This window comes from Macaca thibetana, chromosome 4, assembly GCF_024542745.1.
Source record: "Macaca thibetana thibetana isolate TM-01 chromosome 4, ASM2454274v1, whole genome shotgun sequence".
NCBI classification, from domain to species: domain Eukaryota; kingdom Metazoa; phylum Chordata; class Mammalia; order Primates; family Cercopithecidae; genus Macaca; species Macaca thibetana.
The window spans coordinates 158,369,907-158,389,327 of record NC_065581.1 but is presented as its reverse complement, the minus strand read 5'-3'; the positions used below and the strand labels follow the sequence as shown (position 1 = coordinate 158,389,327).

Here is a 19,421-nt window from a genome sequence, read left to right as displayed (position 1 = left end):
AGGCATGAGCCAGGTCTTTCCAACCGCACCATGGCGTTCCCTGCCCCTTATTACGCTGTCCTTAGTGGGCGCTGTTGATTCGCCTATGCTCTTCCATCCACTGTACACCCCCTCTGTCCGTATTTGAGAAAATGTAGCAACATTACAGCATACGGCACACAGAGCGGAGGCCTAGCTAAATCACTCTCACCTGAGCCAAAATGTAGGGTGCCTCGTGTGTCACTTTGTGGGGAAAATATCATTTGGAAGCTAGAAAGCTTTTACAGTCATATTTACGTTGTGAGAAGAGATTTGGGTCATAAGAAATTGCTGTCTCATCCCAGCATGCAAATTGCCTATCAGCTCCAAAACTGAGATGAAAATGGATGTTGCTAAGGAATATATCTCCTTGTTTGATAAAATTTCGCCTGAAGAAGCATTGGGATGCTTTTGTTTCTAGTCCTAAATTATTCCTGATTGGACCAAGGGTCAAGAAAACAAGAAAGAAGGTGCTTGCCTGCAACCAACTCAGTGAGTTGAGATTAGCCTGAGTGCCTCCATACCATTTAGCCAGTTAAAGACAACAGTCATATTACTGATAAAGAAACTGGTTTAAGAGAAAGGAACATATAACCTTGATTTTCCTGTCAACAAGCCAGTTAACAAATGTGCCAGGCTGCCACCTGTGGGCAGAACCCATGAATTGCATGTGCGTATTAAAATAACAACAACAAAAAACACATTGACATTGAACATTTTCCTGCATCGATGCTCTACCCTCTTCTATGTCAGTTACACATATAATCTCCTTAATCCTCCCAACACATCTATGAGATAGGTACTATCACTTCTCTCATTACTGAGGGGGAAACTGAGTCACAGAGAGATTAAGGCCCTTTGGAAGGTCACACGGCCAGGACATGGTGGACAGACCTTTTGAGTCTCAGTCATGACAACGAGCAGGACAGTAGAAAAGGGTGACCAGGAGCCAATGGCGTGAGGCCTTGTGGGCCACAGAGAAGGATCTGGCTTTATTGTCAGTGATTAGGAAGCCAGCAGAGGATAAACAGGGAGGGACAAGGTCTGTTGAGCCCTAAGGGATGCCTTTGCCTTCTTTGTGGAGCACCGAGGGGCATGGGCAAAGCCAGTAGGCCACCCAAAAGGCACTTACAGCAATGCAGGTAAGAGATGCTGCAGAAGTGTCCATGGAACAGCTGACATTTATACAAATAATTAGTGCCAAGGACAGGGCTACAACCCCAGCAAGAGAACCCAGGGTGCCCACGATGGGAAGCAGCAGGTTCTGAAGGCATTTCCAAGCTAGCTGATGGAACTTGCCAGAGGATTGGAGGTGGGGGTAAGAGAACAGAAAAGTCAAAAACGCTGCCTTGCAGGGAGTCTCGGGGCTGGGGAGGGGAGCTGGACAGCGCAGCAGAGCGGGCAGTTATTTCCACTGCAGCGGCCAGTCCCAGCCTCCACGCTGAGTCCAGCACTGAGAATCCATGGAAACCCGCCAGGTACATGGGGCTATTTGCAAAGGTTCATGGGCCCAGCATGTGGCTGGGTTCAGGACCCCAAGGGCAAACTCGGAGACAGGGAAGGTGAAGGGTGAGGCAAGAGAGGACATGGTGAACCTGGACAGATTCTGGGGCACAGTGGTTACTCATTCAACTTTCAGCAAATATTGATTGAGGGTCTGCAATATGCCAGGCACTGACTTACTACAAACTCTTTGTTCCAGTGAAACCTCACATAGAAGCGCAAACAAGTGTGCCTGGGTAGCAGAGCTGCTCCGGCTGAAGGGGCAAGGCCCAGAGTGCAGTTGTGGGGCCCTCACTGTATGCTGAGCGGAAAGCCCTTGCGCCGAGGAGGTGAGCCAGCGTCCTCCAACGGAGCAGGGCAGGGGATTCCTGCTCATGACAGCAGCTGGGGGAGCATGCAGACCCCTGGAATGTGCAAAGCGTGTGTGGGTGGGTCCATGTGGGTATGCATTTTCTAGTCAATGGGTAACAAATGCACAGAGACGCTCAGGTGGGGTCTCTAGGGTGTTTAGATGCGAGGAATGGAGCTTCCTCCTCGAAAGCTCCAGGAGTTCTCATCCACCTTCTGACGCTGAGTCAAGACTTGGCTGTTCCCAGAAGATGAGACCATGTGGAATGGAGGCAGCCCTGATAACCCTTTATCCTATTTCACTCATCCCACTGGTGACCTCCCATAGCTATCAAACGCCCCTTACTAAAATGAAGCCTTTTTCTTATTATTCAATCCCCAAAGGAGAAATTAAAAGAGCTCTTTGATCACTCACAACTATATTAAAATTCCTTTTCCCTTTCTCTTTTTCCACCTGAGTATTCCACTGTCTCTAATCTATAGGCCAGTGTTTGGGCGAGCGCACTGATTCTGCCTGGGGAAACGCACAGGAACGCCCCTCACCACAGGTACATCAGGATGAAGGTGTGCTTCCTCAGGCGTGGCGTGCGGAACAGGTCTGCAAACGAAGGGCTCAGCTTTTCAGTGACATCCTGTTCGAGGGAGAGCATCTAGGAGGGAGGGAGAGCATCAGCCACCCTCCCGCTGTCATGAGCAGAGCCACCTGGGAGGTGGGCCTTGCCACCCCTGTGCTTCACACCCATGACAAGGAGCCCAGTTCTGCTCCTTCCCCGGGCAGCCCCAGGAGAATCTGCACCGGAACCCAGCCCCAGATTCAGTGATGTGAGATACCCCTTCCTAGATTTCACCTTTAAATCAGCAGGAGGCAGCTTCCCATTCTTTTGAGCGATGTGGTCCATGATCTTTATTGCTTGAGTGTTTCTTTTTTGTGATAACAGCCACCGAGGGGACTCCGGCACACACCTGCAGACACCACTCATCACTATCTGGTGTTTTCCCAGAATTCATCTGACGTTCAGCCCTGAGCAGGGTGATGCTGTTGCTCAGTGCAGCCTGCCCCGCTCACACTGGGACGGTAATCCCTCAAGAAGATGAGGACCTGGGGTCACTGTGCGCTATTAGCCCATGTGGCACAGGCGGGAGCTCTGTGGGTCACTCATACTCCTAGTGTCACCTAAGATTTATAGACCAAAAGGGAGCCGTCAGTTCCTATGTAGCCTTCCTTCTGTGCAGCAGGGGTCCCATCTCTCCTGGACGTGGCAGCCTTTGTCCCCCAGGGAAAATGCTCACAAAGGAGATGCTCCGTGTACATTACCCGATGACATCAGGATATCTCCAGGCAATACAAGGGCTGTTGAATACTTCTCAAAATATTTCCCAAACAAAATAAAATATATTTACTGTCCTTTAAAATCAAATCAACACCATGCTGTCTCTTTCAAACGGGACAAGGAGGGTACAACTCAAAGACTCGGCCTTTCTGGCATAAGGGTCTTCTGAAAGCTGGCAGGCACTGATTGCCTCACCCTGCCTGACTATGCAGACTTTGCCTTTCACACGGACGGACGAGGCAGGGGGCGGGCAGAACTTCCTAGCCATACGTGTACAACTCTTTCGTTTAGGGAGACTGGGCTAACTCTAGTGCCACCCACAGATGAGGTCTACTCTCAGCAAAACGAAGACAAAAGGTGGAGGGATGAGAAATTCCTCTGTGGCTACCCCCTCTTTTCTCCACCACAATAAAAACTGACCTGTGGAGTTCTTTGCCCTTCAGAGCCTGCCAAGCACTCACAGCAAATATGATTAACACCTTGTTTGGACTGATTCTGTTTCATAATGGCTCAGGGTACACATTCCCCAGAGATCGTTGCACTGAGTAGGCCTCTTGTTCCTTCGTTCTGTCATTCGTTCATTCAATCAAGATCAAATGTCTGCTCTATGGCTAGATGAGAGGCACTTCCGAGCCTTATTAATAATACCAATAGTGCTATAAAAATGAAGAAGTGGGAGAAGAGCAGAGATGACAGCAGAGAGGAAGAGAAGAGGGGGAAGAGGGAGAGGATCAAGAAGATAACAGAATATCTGCCTTCATGCCAGCACCCCTAGGAGAGACTCTAGGGGACTCTCGGGAGTGGTAGCCATTGCAGTGGAATTGCCACGGATGGAGGCTTTCCTACCACCGGACGCTGATACAGATTTCCCAAGGCCACTGAGCAACCTTCAGAAAGCTGCCTCCTTCACCGGGGAGCGAGGCCTGGCCTTGTGTTTCTGGAAGGTGCACATGCTGAGGCCCTGCGTTTCCCTGGATTTCTGTCTGACTCTTGGCATAGCTCACCTTTATCTGGGGAAACCAATCTAAACAGGCTTTGTCTGAGGATGGCTCCACATGTAACCAGGGCCGCCTGGTCATAACAGAATAACCTGAACAGTACAAGTGGCGGGAAGCGCTGGCTCCACGCAGCTCCATGCGATATGTGTGTGGGAAACCCCGGGCTCTGTGCAGCCCTATGCATCATGCCTGTGGGAAAACCCCGGGACCGGCTCATCCCAACGCATCATGCGTGTGGGAAGCGCCGGGCTCCGCTCATCCCTACGCGTCATGCGTGTGGGAAACTCCGGGACCAGCTCACCTCAATGCATCACACGTGTGGGAAACCCCGGGACCAGCTCATCCCAATGCATCATGCGTGTGGGAAGCGCCGAGCTCCGCTCATCCCTATGCATTATGCGTGTGGGAGGCGCCGGGCTCCCCGCAGCCCCGTGCGTTATCCATGTGGACACCATGGCCTTTGGAAGACCGCCTCTAGGTGCCCCCCACTCCAAGAGCCTGGTTCTTCGAGAGGACAGAAAATGCAGCCGTAGGCGGGAGGAAGGGCCTCACCAGTAGTAGAGCAGGAAGAGGAAGGTGGGCAGGGAGACTGCCAGCTGCAGCCAGCGCCAGTGAGGCAGGACGTAGGCCAGCCCGGTAAGCGCCACCAGCCCCATGGTGAAGGCCATCTGGTACATGATCGCCACCGTTCTTCTGGAGCCCGAGCCAACAAATTCTGTGACTGAAACAGGAAGCGTGGTCGTTATGCGGGTTCCTCGCAGGAGCACAAAAACCCGTCGCTGTGCGTTCAGAAGCTCCGGTCCCAGTCCAGCTTGTCTCCCCGCAGGAAGCTCCCACCCGGCCTTGCCGAGCCCCACTTGCTCCCAGGCTTCTCTCTTGTGTGTCTCCCACTCCTCCTTCTCCCAAATCACAGCCGCGCTCACGCCTCCCCTTCTCCCTGGGGCCCCGGACCCATCAAACCAAGGCCCCGGAGATCCAGCAGGCTGCTTCGCCGTCTGGCTTTTCCCTGACCGTCCCTTTCTGCATGTTCCTTTACCAGCTGCACTCCCCTCTGCCTGCTTCAGGACTCAGTCCACTGGCCTCTCCTCCCCAGCGCCTTCCTCCAGAAGCTCCAGACTCAGCTGGAATATTTGTCAGGACCCCAGGGGTGTTCATTCATTTAGCAAATATCTTTGAGTGCCTACTGGGGACCTGGCACTGTTCAGGGTGTCTGGGGTACATCGTGAGCACAGGAGGTAGACTCCTGCCTTCGGAGGCCTCATTTGGCAGATGATCCACATCACAGATAAGAGAATGCAATCCTATGTTAAAGTGTGATACATGTTAGGGGAACAAAAATGAAAAGGAGAAAAGGAAATCAGGGGAGTCGTGGGTGGAGGGGCTGCAGGTGGTGTTGGAGCGTGGATGTGGTCCCAGGTCAGACCCCCTAACCATGTGTGGGACGGTGCCTAGCAGCAGAGGCTGTCAGAGGCTCCACACTAATGGGGCTGAGCCACCTCAGCTTCACCAGGCTGCTCATGGCATCTCAAGGCAGGAACCTGGGTGGATCCTCTTGGCCCTAGTGAATGAGTTCTCGGAATGCCAAGTGATAGCACCTTGTTTTCGAAGATGATAAAACATGGCTATTTCTTTTTTCTCCCCCACAAAGGAGTAAAAGCGTGGCTAATCCTCACTGCTATCTGCCGTGCCCTGGCCTGGGGAAGGACAGACAACTCTTAGGCTGCTTCCCTCCCGGAAAGGATTTTTTGTTTTGTATTCTTAATCTTCGTAGAATATTTGAAAGGGGAAAAAAGGCTGATATGTAAAACTCTTCATATTGGTTTATACTTCAACTTTTTCAAAATCCTGATTTTCAAAATCCTTATTTTATTTGCTCCTGTTTTCTCTCCTAATTCTTGAGTGCCATTCAAGCCCATCGAGTTTGCTGTATTTCTTTTAAGGAGTTGCTGGTTCTTTCTTATGTAAGATGCTAGAATATTCTCTCACTTATCTCCTCTTCTGCACCCCCCCCCCCGACTGCTGTGAGCACATCAGCATGGGGTCTTTTTGTTCTCTGAATACATCAGTTGATTAATAGATCACTAATCTAAGTGACAGTGTAAGTGTCTCAGACACAAAAAGACAGGAGGCCATTCTAGCCCATGTCCTGCCCTAGTCACATAACAACAAGGAACTGGTGCCCCTGCAAGCTCCCTGACCCCACAAACAACCCCCCACCCACGTTAGGCCCATCCCATTCTACCCCCAGACCTGGCCTCAGTCCCACAATAATTACTTAGGGTGTAGCCGGCCATCCAGTTGCCCTTGCTGACCAGGCCCTGCAGCAGGCGGAAGAACAGCATGGATATGTAGTTGGGCGCAAAGGCCATGAGCACACCCGACACGGCGTTGACCAGCACGGTACCCAGGAGACACAGCTTACGGCCAAACCTTCAGAGACAAGGAGACGTGGAGGGCAGGTGGGAGAGGTTGAAATTTGGGGTCAGACATTCATGGTGGAATGCCAAGGGTCACAGTCAGAGGCACTGCACCACTGTCCTGGGAAACTGCAGGGTCTATCAGGACAGCAGTGCCCAGTGCACCACCCAGACTGTTCAACTGTCCCTACAAGCTCTCCAGCCTTGCTGGGTCTGAAGAGGAGTCTGAGTGCTCCCAGCAGCATCACAGCTCAGCCGGGCAGTGCCCGCAGCCCCTCTCCAGTTCTCACGCCTGTCCCTTCACCTTATCTTCATATTTAGCAGATGGCATCGTTATTATCGCCACTGGTCAGGCTGCACCTAAACCAGGCTTCCTTCCTCCCATAGTCTTATCAACCATCATGGAAGCTTTTCTGTGCCATATTCAGCTCTGATAGTGTAGCCATACAAGGCTGTTTCTCTTCTCCTTTTTCCGGGAATGAAATGGGCAAATTACTCTCTAGGATTGCACTGTTCCCACCTAATCTTTTCAACCACACCCCACATTCTCTCAGATCCAAGGAAAGAAGCCAAGGGCAGGCCACGCGGTGTGCCCGCCCGCCCGTGCTCCCCACCCGCCTGCCAACTCCATCCCCTCTGCCACCCCCACCTGCCTCCACCATGCCACTTGTCTACCTTGTGTCCCCTGGCCTCAGACCTCCACCCCACCTCAGGACAGCCCCAAACCAGCCAGTAAACCCTCACCCTTTATGAAAACATAGGAACTTCTGCCAGAAGCCACGTTTTCTAACCAGGGATGCTCAGTCCCAGCAGCGGCACCTGGCTCCATCCCCTCTCCTTGTCTCCTGCAGCGGCATCTGGGTCTGTCTCCTCTCCCTGTCTCCTGGGGCAGTGCCTGGCTCTGTCCTACCTCCCTGTCTCCTGCAGCGGTACCTGGCTCCATCCCCTCTCCCTGTCTCCTGGGGCAGCACCTGGCTCTGTCTCCTCTCCATGTCTCCTGCAGCAGCACCTGGCTCTCTGTCCCTTCTCTCTGTCTCCACCTCTGAGCTGGGCCCCAGACCCCCACCAGGCCTGGGTCTCCGGCCCCTCTCTTTTTCCTGCATCCCTGATTCCCTCCCCTATCAGCGTCCTCATCCTGGACCCTCCCCACGCTGTTTTAAAGAGTTGCCATGCAACTCCACTCTCCTGCCTTCCAGTTTTCTCCAACCACCCTGTCCTGGGTGCCCCGCCCCGCACAGCAGATTCTGACCATTCCTCCTCGGGGTCTCCTGGTGCATTTCCACAAGCGCCCTGGAGAACAGTTGTCCTTTGATCTCGCTGCCATTTCTCTTACATCTCCTTTGCCAAGGCACTTTCCCTGCCTACGTGTCTGCATTGCAGTTCTCTCTCAACACCCTCTTCCAGTGCATCCTGATATGCTGTGTAGCCTTAAATACCAACTACTGGTGAAAAACCCCCGATATTGAACTCCAGCCCATACCCCTTTCCAGAGCTCACTCACATACCCAAGTGGCTCCTTGGCATCTCTTCGTAGATGTCTCAGGCCGTGCAACACATCTCCAAACCTAACATCTCTAAGAGCTCTAGCTTCCTCTATAACCTCTCCCCTATCAACTGCTGAAACAAAATCCATTCCTAACCCTCTGCCTCCCATCTCAAAATGGCCTCACGAACATGCATCTGCTGGAAGCATCAACCTTCCTGTGTCCTCTCTTTCTCTCAGCCCACCAACTGTAGAATCCGCATGCAACTTCGACCCTGAAACACACCTCAGATCTCTCCACCATTCCCCTGGCAGCCCCACAGTAGCCCAAAGCAGGGTCTGCTGTGTCTTGTCTCCAACAGCTTCTGCAGTTGATTCCAACTGGTCATGTTCTCCACCATTTTCCCTTAGAATCTGTTCTCATGGCAGTCAGGGGAGGCTTACCTGGACTGGCCTTTACATACCTGTCTGCAACGTATCCAATGCCCAGAGAGCCAAACAAGAAGCCCGCATTCAAACAGGACTGAAAGAGGTCCAGCTTCCAGGAGTCAGCACATACCAGGTTGAACTGCCAGTCACACCGCAGCAGGAGGAGGACCAAAAGCACAGAATGATGTGTGAGTCAGGACTATACCCTTCCGTCCTCTCTTCAGCAAAGCAACTGCGTTTCATGAAACTTGGTATCCCTGGGCTGTTTAACAGAGTTTTCTCCTACTACATTTTCATAAGACAAATTCAAAGTTTCTGACGAATCACTCAGCAAATATCAAATGCGATTGACCCTTGAACAACATGGGTTTGAACTGCACGGGTCCACTTATAGATTTTTTTTTTTTTTCAGTAAAAGTTACACTGAATATGCCTATCTCTTCTTCTACCTCTTCCACCTTTTCTTCCTCTGCCCTCCAGGACAGCAAGACGGAGCCCTCTTTTCCTCCTCCTCCTCAGACAACTCAACCTGAAAACAATGAGGGTGAAACCTTGATGATGATTCACTTCCACTTCATGGATAGCAAATACAGTTTCTCTTCCTTATTATTTTCTTAACATTTTCTTTTCTCTAGCTTACTTTATTGTAATAATACAGTGTATAATACATATAACATACAAAATATGTGTTCATTGGCTGTTTATGAGATTGGTAAAGCTTCCTTCCAGTCAATAGTAAGCTATTAGCTGTTAAGTTTTCGGGAGTCAAGAGTTACAAGTGAATTTTCAATTGTGTAAAGGGGTTTGGTGTCCCTAGCCCCTACATTGTTCTAAGATCAGCTGTATTCCTAACACCTGGTACCACTCTCATCATGCAGTAATTAAAGAGGCTGTTGTCAACAGCCTTGCTATTAGTAGTTGGTTATTGAAGGACAAAATGTCTTTGGAAAAGAAAGCAAAAGGTCTTCTCAAAAGAGACACAGTTGCTAGGTAAGATTTCTAAAAAGAAATATAGCCAAGGAGGTAATTTTTCCAAAATAGAAATGTACCAAGAGAAATACATGTTTTCCGGAATTGGCCAAAGATCCTTCATTAATTACACATTCATTAGTATGTATTTAGTTATATAAGTGCCACCAACAATTCTGTACATTCTATTGTTGCTGTTGGGGCTGTGAGTGGCAACCCAAGAAGAGGGAAGCAAAGACAGTGGGGTTGCCTTGAGATAGAGTGTGCCTTAGGGTCACATGTGGGTGAGACCCAGGTTCAGAAGAACATCAGAGGCTCCCATGCACCAAAAGCCAGGAGAGGGGAGATATCAAGGTGGCAGGGACAAAGGAAAAGACAAGCGTGGTTTGCTGGGAAGGGCTTGTTTTCTTTGGGTTTTTGGAGAAGGCAGATGCTTCCTGGGTTTAGAGGCCTTGGGGAAGAAAACCAGGAGTGGAGGGACATCCAAGAGTCCTACCTCCCCCAGCATAGAGTATGGTGACACTGGCACATGCCTAGACATGGTAGAGGCTTGATGGCAGAAGAATGACCCCTTCCTCTTTAGAGCTGAGACAGGCAGAAAGAGTGGACTCTGGGGAGAACAGAGGCAGAAAGAGTGGACTCTGGGGAGAACAGAGGGTGTTGGGTGGGGGCCTCTTGACCCCTTCAGTTCTTGGTGGGTGGGGGACACATCCTACCTTCCCAACCCTGTCCCTCTGCACTGCTCTGTCCGCATCAGGTCCATGGCTTCCCTAACCAGAACACTGTTGAGTGTGATGGCAGCAAGTCGCTTCACAACCCTGGGCCTCAGTTTCCCTGTCTGAAACATGTGTTGTACCCATTCCATCACACCCATAGGGCTGCTGTGTGCATTGGAGGGGAAGAATCACATGCAAACAGCTTTAATAAATAATAAACCCTTTTAATTTAGAAACAGATTTTACTACCCCAACCTCCAACCCTCAAATCTCTGAAGTTGCCAGTTTGAGCCATGCCATGCCCCGATCCTGGGGTCAAACATTCAGAACTGGCTTTGAGCAGTGGCTTACACCTTCATCCCAGCACTTTGGGAGTCTGAGGCAGGAAGATTGCCTGAGCCCAGGAGTTTGAGACCAGGCTGGGGCAACAGAGTGAGGCCTCATCTCTACAAAACATTAAAAAATTAGTCAGACGTGGTACCATGTGCCTGTAGTCCCAGCTACTTGGGAGGCTGAGGTGGGAAGATCGATTGAGCCCGGGAGGTTGAAGCTGCAGTGAACTGTGTTCAAGCCACTGCACTCTAGCCTGGATGACAGTGTGAGACCCTGTCTCATAAACAAAACAACATTCAAAGCCTCAAGGACTCTGAACTCAGCCAGCCTGGGTTCTGTCTGATGGCCTGACTAGTTCCTTGACATGAGCACTTTTTTTTCCTGAAATATAGGTTAAACTCTGTGTTACCACTTGAATTTCAGAAACAAATACAAGCCTCTCCTAGTAACTGCCTTCTGCCCAGACCCCACCCAGTGTCTGCTCTCGTGGGTGGTACAGCTCTGGGGCGTGCGACAAGCTACTGCCGATTGTCACTTTCATGTTTTCTGCCAATCCCGATGTTGATTTCCTCTAAAATTCAGCTTAAAACACACCTCCATGGAGCATCTCCCAGGTCACCCGCCCGATGTATAACTCTTTTCGACTGTGGTTCTTTTCCTGCCTGCCCTGTGCTCTGCCATTAGAATACACACGGAGACATCCTTCCTGAGCTTATCTGGCCTTCCCAGGGTCTGTGTCTCCAACTGCCCAACTCTCTCTTTGCAGCCTCCACCCGTGTGGTCTACTGTACAGGATTTCACTCAAGTTGCAGGGGTCAGGGGAAGATGTGCAATTATTACCTGGGGCCTCGGCTTATTCCCTTCTCAGCCATTGTTTTTCTGGTTTTCATTATAATCTTTGCAAGTTGGTGTCTCTGTAAGATGTGGCTGCCGCCTTCCTGAAACACCCTGTTGCCATTATGCCCCAGGACTGTGTATGGAGCCAGCGAGCTCCTGGAGCTGGAGTGCATCCCACCTTCCAACACCACAGAGAACTGACTCTGCCCCCAGGCTGCCCTGAGGATCTTTCTAGAGCTGCCTGCAAAGCTTGTAAACGTGCCATGCTTCCTCTGCTCCAAAATGCCAGCCCAACCATGAGTACCCCGATACATTTGTGCACCTTGAGAAGATAGGCCAAGCCCTGGGAGAAGCTGGGGCTGCACAAAGGTAAGGACGGGATGGAGGGTGGGAATCCCCTAAACCCACTCGCTGCTCCTGCTGGGATTTCACCAGGGCCGGGGCAGCTCTTTCTGGCACCGTTATAAAGCAACCTACTGCTTCATCACAAGAACCACTCAGGGTCCTGGTGAAACCACAGATTCCCTGTGGATTCTGCCTCAGTGGGTCCCAAATAGGAGTCCAGGTGATCCTGAGGATAAGCCAAGTTTGGGAAACGCTGATGTAACTACCTCTGTCTCCCTTGGCCTGAGACCCCTTTCCCTTCCTCAGCATTCATGGCTGATGGAAGACACCTGGCCTGCTGTGGGGGCTGTGGCTGAAACCAGGACTGACAGAGGAGATCCTCTTGCTGGGAGAGTCAAAAGCCAGGAAAATGCCCACATTCCTCCCCCAGTGAACCTCGTGATCTTAGCACCTAGCTTTGGGGTGGGAGTTAAACTTGGTGTTCAAACAAATTAGCTCATCTTCCCTCCTGAAGCAAGTTCCAATGTCCAAGGCAATGCTAGGTTAAAAATTAGTTCTGCAGAAGTGAATAACTAAGGTTGATTCCCCAATAATAATTTTCAGTTTTGGAGGAGGAGCTGGGGTCAAGGAAGTTGGGGTTAAAGTGGGAGACAATTCCTACCCAGGAACCAGTTTCTATCACCCTCCCACCTACCCCCAGGCTTCCAATCACCTTGGAAAATCTTCACATGAATCCCACCACCCTTCCAACTCACCATGGCCATCAGAGTTCCAAAGAACACTTTCTCCTGTAATCACATCCTCTTCACCGTCCTTGCCCATCAGAGTTCCAGGATTCCTACAATCCTCCCCAAGGCTCTATATCTTGGGGTTATTGGAAGTCCTCTCCACAGCTACCATGGACAGGCAGGCTGTTCTAAAGCACTCTCGGGCTCCTCTCATCTGTCCCAGTCTCCCCCCTCCTGCTGCACCCCAAGGTCCCCTCTTACAAGGCCCCTCCATGTGCCCACATGGCTGCCTCTCTGGGGCTCCCAGCTCAGCATTCAGAAGCTCCATTTGCACATACTCCCCAAGCCAGAGCCCTCTGCCAAGCTGCGCCTCCTTCTCCCCAACCCCAACAATGCTGGCATCTCTTACATCGTGTCTTCCCTTCATTCCCATGACAACAATGTTTTGGCCAACACTTCTCACCGGGGCTCTTTCTTGGCCTCCTCAAGCGTCTCTCTACCTCTCCTAAAGCCTCCAATCCCATCACCACCACTTCGCACCCATTCATGAGTCCAGCTGGGATCGCATTGCTTGCCTGCCTAAATAAGACCCAAACTCCTTTGTTGGGCGCTGAGGTAGCATTGCCAGGGTTCACAGATAAAAATACAGAATGCCCAGATAAATTTGAATTTCAGATAAACAACTTTTTTTAGGATAAGTATGTTCATGCAATATTTGCAGTCTGAGTTATCCCAGTATCAAATATCATGCAGTATCTGGGACGTATGTATCTTATCCAGTTGGGTTATCTGAAGTTCAAATGTTCAAATTTAACTGGGCATCCTGTATTATACCTGGCAACCCCACGCTAAGCACTCCATATTCTGGCCCCAAGGTTAGACACCAATGTTCTCCCCGCAACTCCTCATATCACGACCTTCATATCAGGGCTCTTTGTACCCTGAATGCAGCAAACACTCCTTGGGCCCTGAGCCTGGGCTCAAGCTCTCCCCTTGATCTGGGATCTACTTCCCCTCCCACCTGTCCCCTCTCCTTGCTGGTCAAAATACCACCTGAGGCTCAGCTCAAAGACACCTCCTCCCAGAAGACATCCATGATCAGATCAGAGCTCAGCATCTGAGATCTCTGCCTTCTTAGAGCCCACCAGTCCCTTTCCACCCTGCTCATGGCATTCACCACAGGTGGCCTTGGGCTGTCATTAAATGAACATTGGTCTCACTCTGGCCACCCTCCTCCCCTCTCAGTCCCAAGACTGCAGACTCCTTGAGGGACCTCACAATCTTCTTCTGTATCTCCCCCGCGGCATCACACCCCTGCACCGGAACAGAGGGAGCGTGCCGCACATACTGGCTGGATGTCTGACTGGAGGAATGATCACATCTGATCTCCTCAAAGCAGAGTATGTCTCAGTCCCAGAGAACAAACACGTCCCCATCCTGCTGTGCTTCTAGATTCCCAGTTGGGAATGTCAGACGGTTGGAGATCCCTGGAAGGAGGGTTGCCTAACTTGTTATCCATTGGTGGAGGATGCCTTGGAGACAAGATGTCTCGTAAGCATCGTAAAGCCAGTCGCACAGCACCTGCTCTGCTCCAGGCAAGCACGTAAAGCAATGCTCAGGCCCAGAGGGGAGGGACCCTACGCTTTCCTCCAGTAATAGCCCTACATGTGTCACCACTGAAACCACTCAGGAAAGGGAAGAGAGGAAGAGCAGAGACTCAAGAAGCCCTGAGAGCTTGGGTGAGGGTAGTGGGGGCAGACAATTGGGCAGGACCAGAAGCAGGGAGGACCCGGTTACCTCTTATTTCAGGGAAGCAGTGCCCGCGCCAAAACCACGCCATTGCTCGTTACTAACAGAGAGGCTCTGACAGGCTTTGGCCCACGGCTTCTCCAGCCGACCAAGCGTCCACACTTGTTACCGTGCAATACTTTCAAACGGGCTCATGATGGGAAAAAAATGTGGTGACACTTTTTACTAAAAGATTCTCAAAGCAAAATGCTCAAATAATCAAGTAAACTACTCAAGCAAGGCCCTTTTGAGGCCATCGTCCTATCCCAGAGGCCCCATCGGACCGCACGGTGTGACTCAGTGTGGGTTTGCTCAGTGCTTTCACAGATCCCAGCTGAACTTCATATCCCTATGAGGCAGCTGCCCTCATTCCTGGTTGACTGATGAGGAAATGAGGCTCAGAGAGGCAGTGACTTACCCAGTGATGCTCAGCTAATAAGGGGCACAGCTGAGATTCCACCAAACATTCTCACTCCCAAGCCAGGGCAATTCCAGGCCACCTCAGCACCATCATTTAGGTCAATTGTCATCGCTCTTGAGTGGAAGGAGGGGGCCCATGGTACTATTGATGGGGAAGCAGGGCCCAGAGCAAGTTGGTAGTTCTGGGAGAAGCCAGTGGGGTAGGCAGAGAGGCTCCTGGTCTCCCAGCTGAATCCCATTCAAGCAACTCAGCAAACTGGCCCCCTACTTGTGCTGGCTGGTCTCTTCTGCCTCAGTGTCCTCCTCAAAGACCCAGAGTTTGTGGTGGATTAAACTAGAGAAAAGAATGCCCCGTGCCTAGGACATAGCCAGACAGACACTAAGTGCACAATAAACACAGCCCCCTACCTGTTTCCTGATGTGGACCTGAACCTCATAGGATATGCTTTATATTTCTCCCTGTCCCAGGAACTCCCGTGTTACAGAGGCTCTTTTACCTCGGTGACGATGGAGGAGCCAGGAGTGTCGTACACCCAACCATCCTGGCAGGGGCCCAGCGGCAGGTGGCTCCTGTTGGTGGCCAGGCTAGCCAGGGGGTCTACGCAGCTGAGGGCGCTCTGGTTCCAGTCCACTTCATAGCGCCTGCACTGGCTAAGGAAGGCCTCGTCCAAAGGCCCTCGGCCTGGAACTGTATAGTTTAGCTCCTCCGCATGGCTCCAGCCACAGCGCTGGCTCAGCTCAGCCACCCCGGGGCTCTGGCAGCGGTGGTCAGGTGTGAAGCCCAGGAAGACGATGCCCACACAGATGGGCCCAAAGGCAGCTGACATTAGGCATAGGGTGAGGAAGGCTTGCTTCTGGAACCAGCCAAACTCCCCAACCTGCTCCAGAATGTCATCTACAGTGGGCATGATGACTCAGCACGCTTATGGCCGTGGCCAGACCTGCTCTGGGCTGCAGTGGCCAGGTGCAATGTCTCCCTTAGAGATCTTTGAAAAGTTTGCTGTCCAAGTGTGAAACATCTGGAAGGCAACCAAGTAGAAATAATCTTTTACCCCATGGTGCTGGTTTCAGGAAATGGGAGAATGCACGTGGCTGCCTGATCAAATGTTTGCTTTGTCAGGGAGCGAGTCATTGGGGTCGAAGCCTGAAGAGAATTGGAGTTCAGCCGCAGAGCAAGAGGAGGGCAGGAGAGCAGGCCATGCAAACCTCCTAGCAGCCCCCTCAGAGCTCTTCCAAAGAGAATATCTATTCTTTTTCTAGATGTGATGGTATGAGGCAAGTATTGGGTGACAGCCAGGTACTAGATACTGTATTTGGCTAATTAGTTCCATGATACCATTTAAGTCTTTTTTTTAGGTTTGTTTTCTATAGGTTTTGGGGGAGCAGGTGTTATTTTGTTACATGAACAAGTTCTTTAGTAGTGATTTGTGAGATTTTGGCGCATCCATCTCCCAAGCAGTATACACTGCACCCAGTTTGGGTGTTTTGTTTTGTTTTGTTTGAGGTGGAGTCTTGCTCTGTTACCCAGGCTGGAGTGCAGTGACTTGATCTTGGTTCACTGCAACCTCCACCTCCTGGGTTCAAGCAGTTCTCATGCCTCAGCCTCCCATGTAGCTGGGACTATAGGCACGGGCCACCACGCTGGGTTAATTTTTGTATACTTAGTAGAGATGGGGTTTCTCCATGTTGGCAAGCCTGGTCTTGAACTCCCAACCTCAGGTGATCCGCCCACCTTGGCCTCCCAAAGTGCTGGGATTACAGGCATGAGCCACCACACCCAGCCCACTGAACGCAATTTGTAGTCTTCCATACCTCACCCCATTCCCACTCTTTCCCCCTGATTCCTTGAAGTCCATTGTGTCATTTTAAAGAATTTCTTATAATCCAGACAAATCAAAATAAAAAATAGCAAGCTGACTGCTCGGCATAGTTCTTGGAGATCCTGCAGCCCATACCCCCGTGCCCAGAGCCTGCTCTGCTCGCCTCCACCGAGCCTCAGTGGGGGCATGGTGTGTTTGTCCTTCAGGCCCCACTTCTATTTGTCTCTAAGGGATTTCAGGCCAGAAACTGGTGGGAAAGGGAGCAGTGGAGCAACCACAGGCCAAAGCTTTGGAGCCCCACAGCCAGCTCCACATCCAGCCCTAGCGCTGCCCTGCTGCAATGCCCTGGCCTCAGGGCTGGCCTGCGCTCAGGTCCTAAGGGAGCTGCCACTGGATAGTGGGGCACACAGCAGCAGCATCGCACAGCCACAGACCCCAAGAAAGGGCTGCAGCCAGACACAAGCCGATCAGCGAACCTCAGTAATAAAAGCATCAGCCTCCATTTTGAGTGCACCTACTCAGGGCTAAACACACATGATCTAGTTCATTCTCACAGCAGCCTTCAAGGTAGATGCTGTGACTATCCCCCTCCACAGCTGGGAAAGCAGGGGCTTACGGAGGTAAAAGCAGCCTTCAAAGTGTGCAGTTTCTGTACTTGAACCTCGTTCTTCTCCGGAGCAAGCTCTCTGGATTTATTAAGCCACCTTTGGCCGCCTAGGGACTCCTCCCTAGCTCACGTGTTGGATCCTTTGTTCATTCCACAAATATCTGCTGAGTCCCTATACACGTCAAGCAGTGTGCCAGGCTCTGGGACACAGAGATGGGACAGTCCCCAACTCCAAGCAGCCTAAGGTCCAGTGGGGGAGATACTCCCAAGGGTGATGGCAGCAGCTGCTGCTATAACGCCAGCTGCAGCAGGGAGGCGCTGGCGGGAGCTGCACACTCCATGGAGCTGGTGGGAGCCCCGCCCCCCTGGGCCGGACTACAGCCACCCAAACTTCCGCTGTGGGTCCAAGCCTCCTTGTGCCGTTGGAGGGGACCAGGAGCAGGCAGGATCTGCCTGCCTGGGTGCAGCTGCACTCGCCTGACCCACAACTGCAGACCTGGACCTCCCGCTCCACAGAGCAGGCAGTAGCTGAGGACAAGCAGAAACCCCACCCCTTCCAAATCGGCAGGGTGGGAACTTCCTGGGTACAGCTGTGGCAGCACTCCCAGGTGCCTGAGCTGGGCATCTCTGCAGCCTGCACCCTCAGGGGCCCAGTAAGACTCCCCCTGCCGGCCCCAGCCCTGCAGGCTCAGGGGTGTCAGCTCCCACTGCCTGGCCTCTCTCCTCTCCTGGTGCCCACTCTGATCTCAGAGCAGGGGTTGGGGCCAGGCCCTGAGGCCATGACTGGCAGCAGGAGGCAGACAGAGTCCTGGGCAGAAGTGGGTGGGTCTCCAGTAAGGTACCACCTTCAGGCCAGGGAGGGCCTGAAGGCTGGGGGCCAGGCTGCCAATCCCATGAACTGAATGGGGATTGGTGGTGCCTCTTCTAGACCCACCCATGGCTGCCTGTGGACCAATCAGCATTCACTTCCTCCCCTCTGAGGTCCTTAAAAGCCCTGGTCAGCCAGAGCAGGACAGAGGACAGCCGGAGGATGAAGAGGGAGTACCCTTTCTGCTGATAGCTGGAGACAATGGGATGACCAGCTGCAGAGAGAAGCTACCCTCTCTGCTGATAGCAGGAGACGATGGGATAATGGGACCACCACCTGTGGAAAGGAGCTACTGTCTCTTCTGAGAGCTGCAGAGATGACCTGCCAGCAGAGAGGAGTCACCCTCTCCAGGGTCTCTTCTCCACTGAGAGCTGCAGACATCAGGACGACCAGCTGCAAAGAGGAGCTACCTCTCCAGGGCCTCCTCTCTTCTGAGAACTGAACACTGGACAGATGACCTGCCTACAAGAGGAGCTACCCACTGCGAGTCTCCTCTGAGCTGTTGGTAACACTCAATAAAGCTCATTTTTGTCTTTTTCACCCTTCATTTGTCTGCATACCTCATTCTTCCTGGACTCAGGACAAGAACTCACGCAAAGGCACAGCAGCCACAGAGGTTTCTGACCAAAAAATTGATACCTCAAAGATCTTATAACATTTTGGGGCTTGTCTGGGATCTGTGGAAGGGTGAATAAAAGCGTATCTGTTTTCTGTCCTTTATTTCGGAGTCTCTAAAGTCCCTAATAGTTAAAATGAAGGAAAAGTACTAGGCCTGTGTCAGCCAGTTAAAAGCTACTAGCATGGCTGCTGGACTGAAGACACAGAGGACAGGCTTGCTGGGGAAGATGCTGTCTACCCATCGCCCTGGGGTGTTGGGAATTTGTTCCAACCCAGTTTGGAGGTCTAGCCCTCTGTGAAAGCTTTCTTCTTTTCTTTTCTTTTTTCTTTCTTTCCTTCCTTCCTTCCTTCCTTCCTTCCCTGTCTCTCTCTCCCTTTCTTTCTTTCTCTTTCTTTCTTTCTTTCTTTCTTTTCTTTCTTTCTTTCTTTCTTTCTTTCTTTCTTTCTTTCTTTCTTTCTTTCTTTCTCTTTCTTTCTTTCTTTCTTTCTTTCTTTCTTTCTTTCTTTCTCTCTCTCTCTCTCTCTTCCTTCCTTCCTTCCTTTCTTCCTTTCTTTCTTCTGTCTGTCATGGTTCCTATCTCTTATTTATATACAATGATAAATGTTAAGAATATTGTATTAAACCAGAGATGTTAATGGGTAGAATGAGCATTCGGCTTAGTCATCAAAAGTATAAAATAGAAGGTTAAGAGTACCACAGACAAAGAAAGTGTGCCTTAGTATCTGTATGTAAATTTGTGGTGAAAATGTTCTTGTAATTTACTTGGTTGCCAACTTAGGGCCAAGCAACTGAGGCACAGAAAAGAAGCATTACCTCACGAAGGCAGCTTTTCTGTAAACATGAG

At 51.2% G+C, this 19,421-nt stretch overlaps 1 protein-coding gene across 2 annotated transcripts in view; it reads right to left on the bottom strand.

Moving 5' to 3' along the window:
• The window catches only part of SLC22A1 (solute carrier family 22 member 1), a 35,105-nt gene extending 19,410 nt beyond the window's left edge, over nt 1-15,695 (bottom strand). For both annotated transcript variants that reach the window (XM_050789223.1, XM_050789224.1), the window contains exons 1-6: nt 15,161-15,695; nt 8,563-8,666; nt 6,474-6,628; nt 4,751-4,919; nt 2,718-2,832; nt 2,413-2,519 (exon numbers count right to left, since the gene is read on the bottom strand). In XM_050789223.1, the coding sequence (XP_050645180.1) occupies nt 2,413-2,519; nt 2,718-2,832; nt 4,751-4,919; nt 6,474-6,628; nt 8,563-8,666; nt 15,161-15,571 (1,061 nt within the window). In that variant the 5' untranslated portion in view covers nt 15,572-15,695. The remainder of the gene's footprint in view (nt 1-2,412; nt 2,520-2,717; nt 2,833-4,750; nt 4,920-6,473; nt 6,629-8,562; nt 8,667-15,160) is intronic.
• Nucleotides 15,696-19,421: the final 3,726 nt, after the last annotated feature.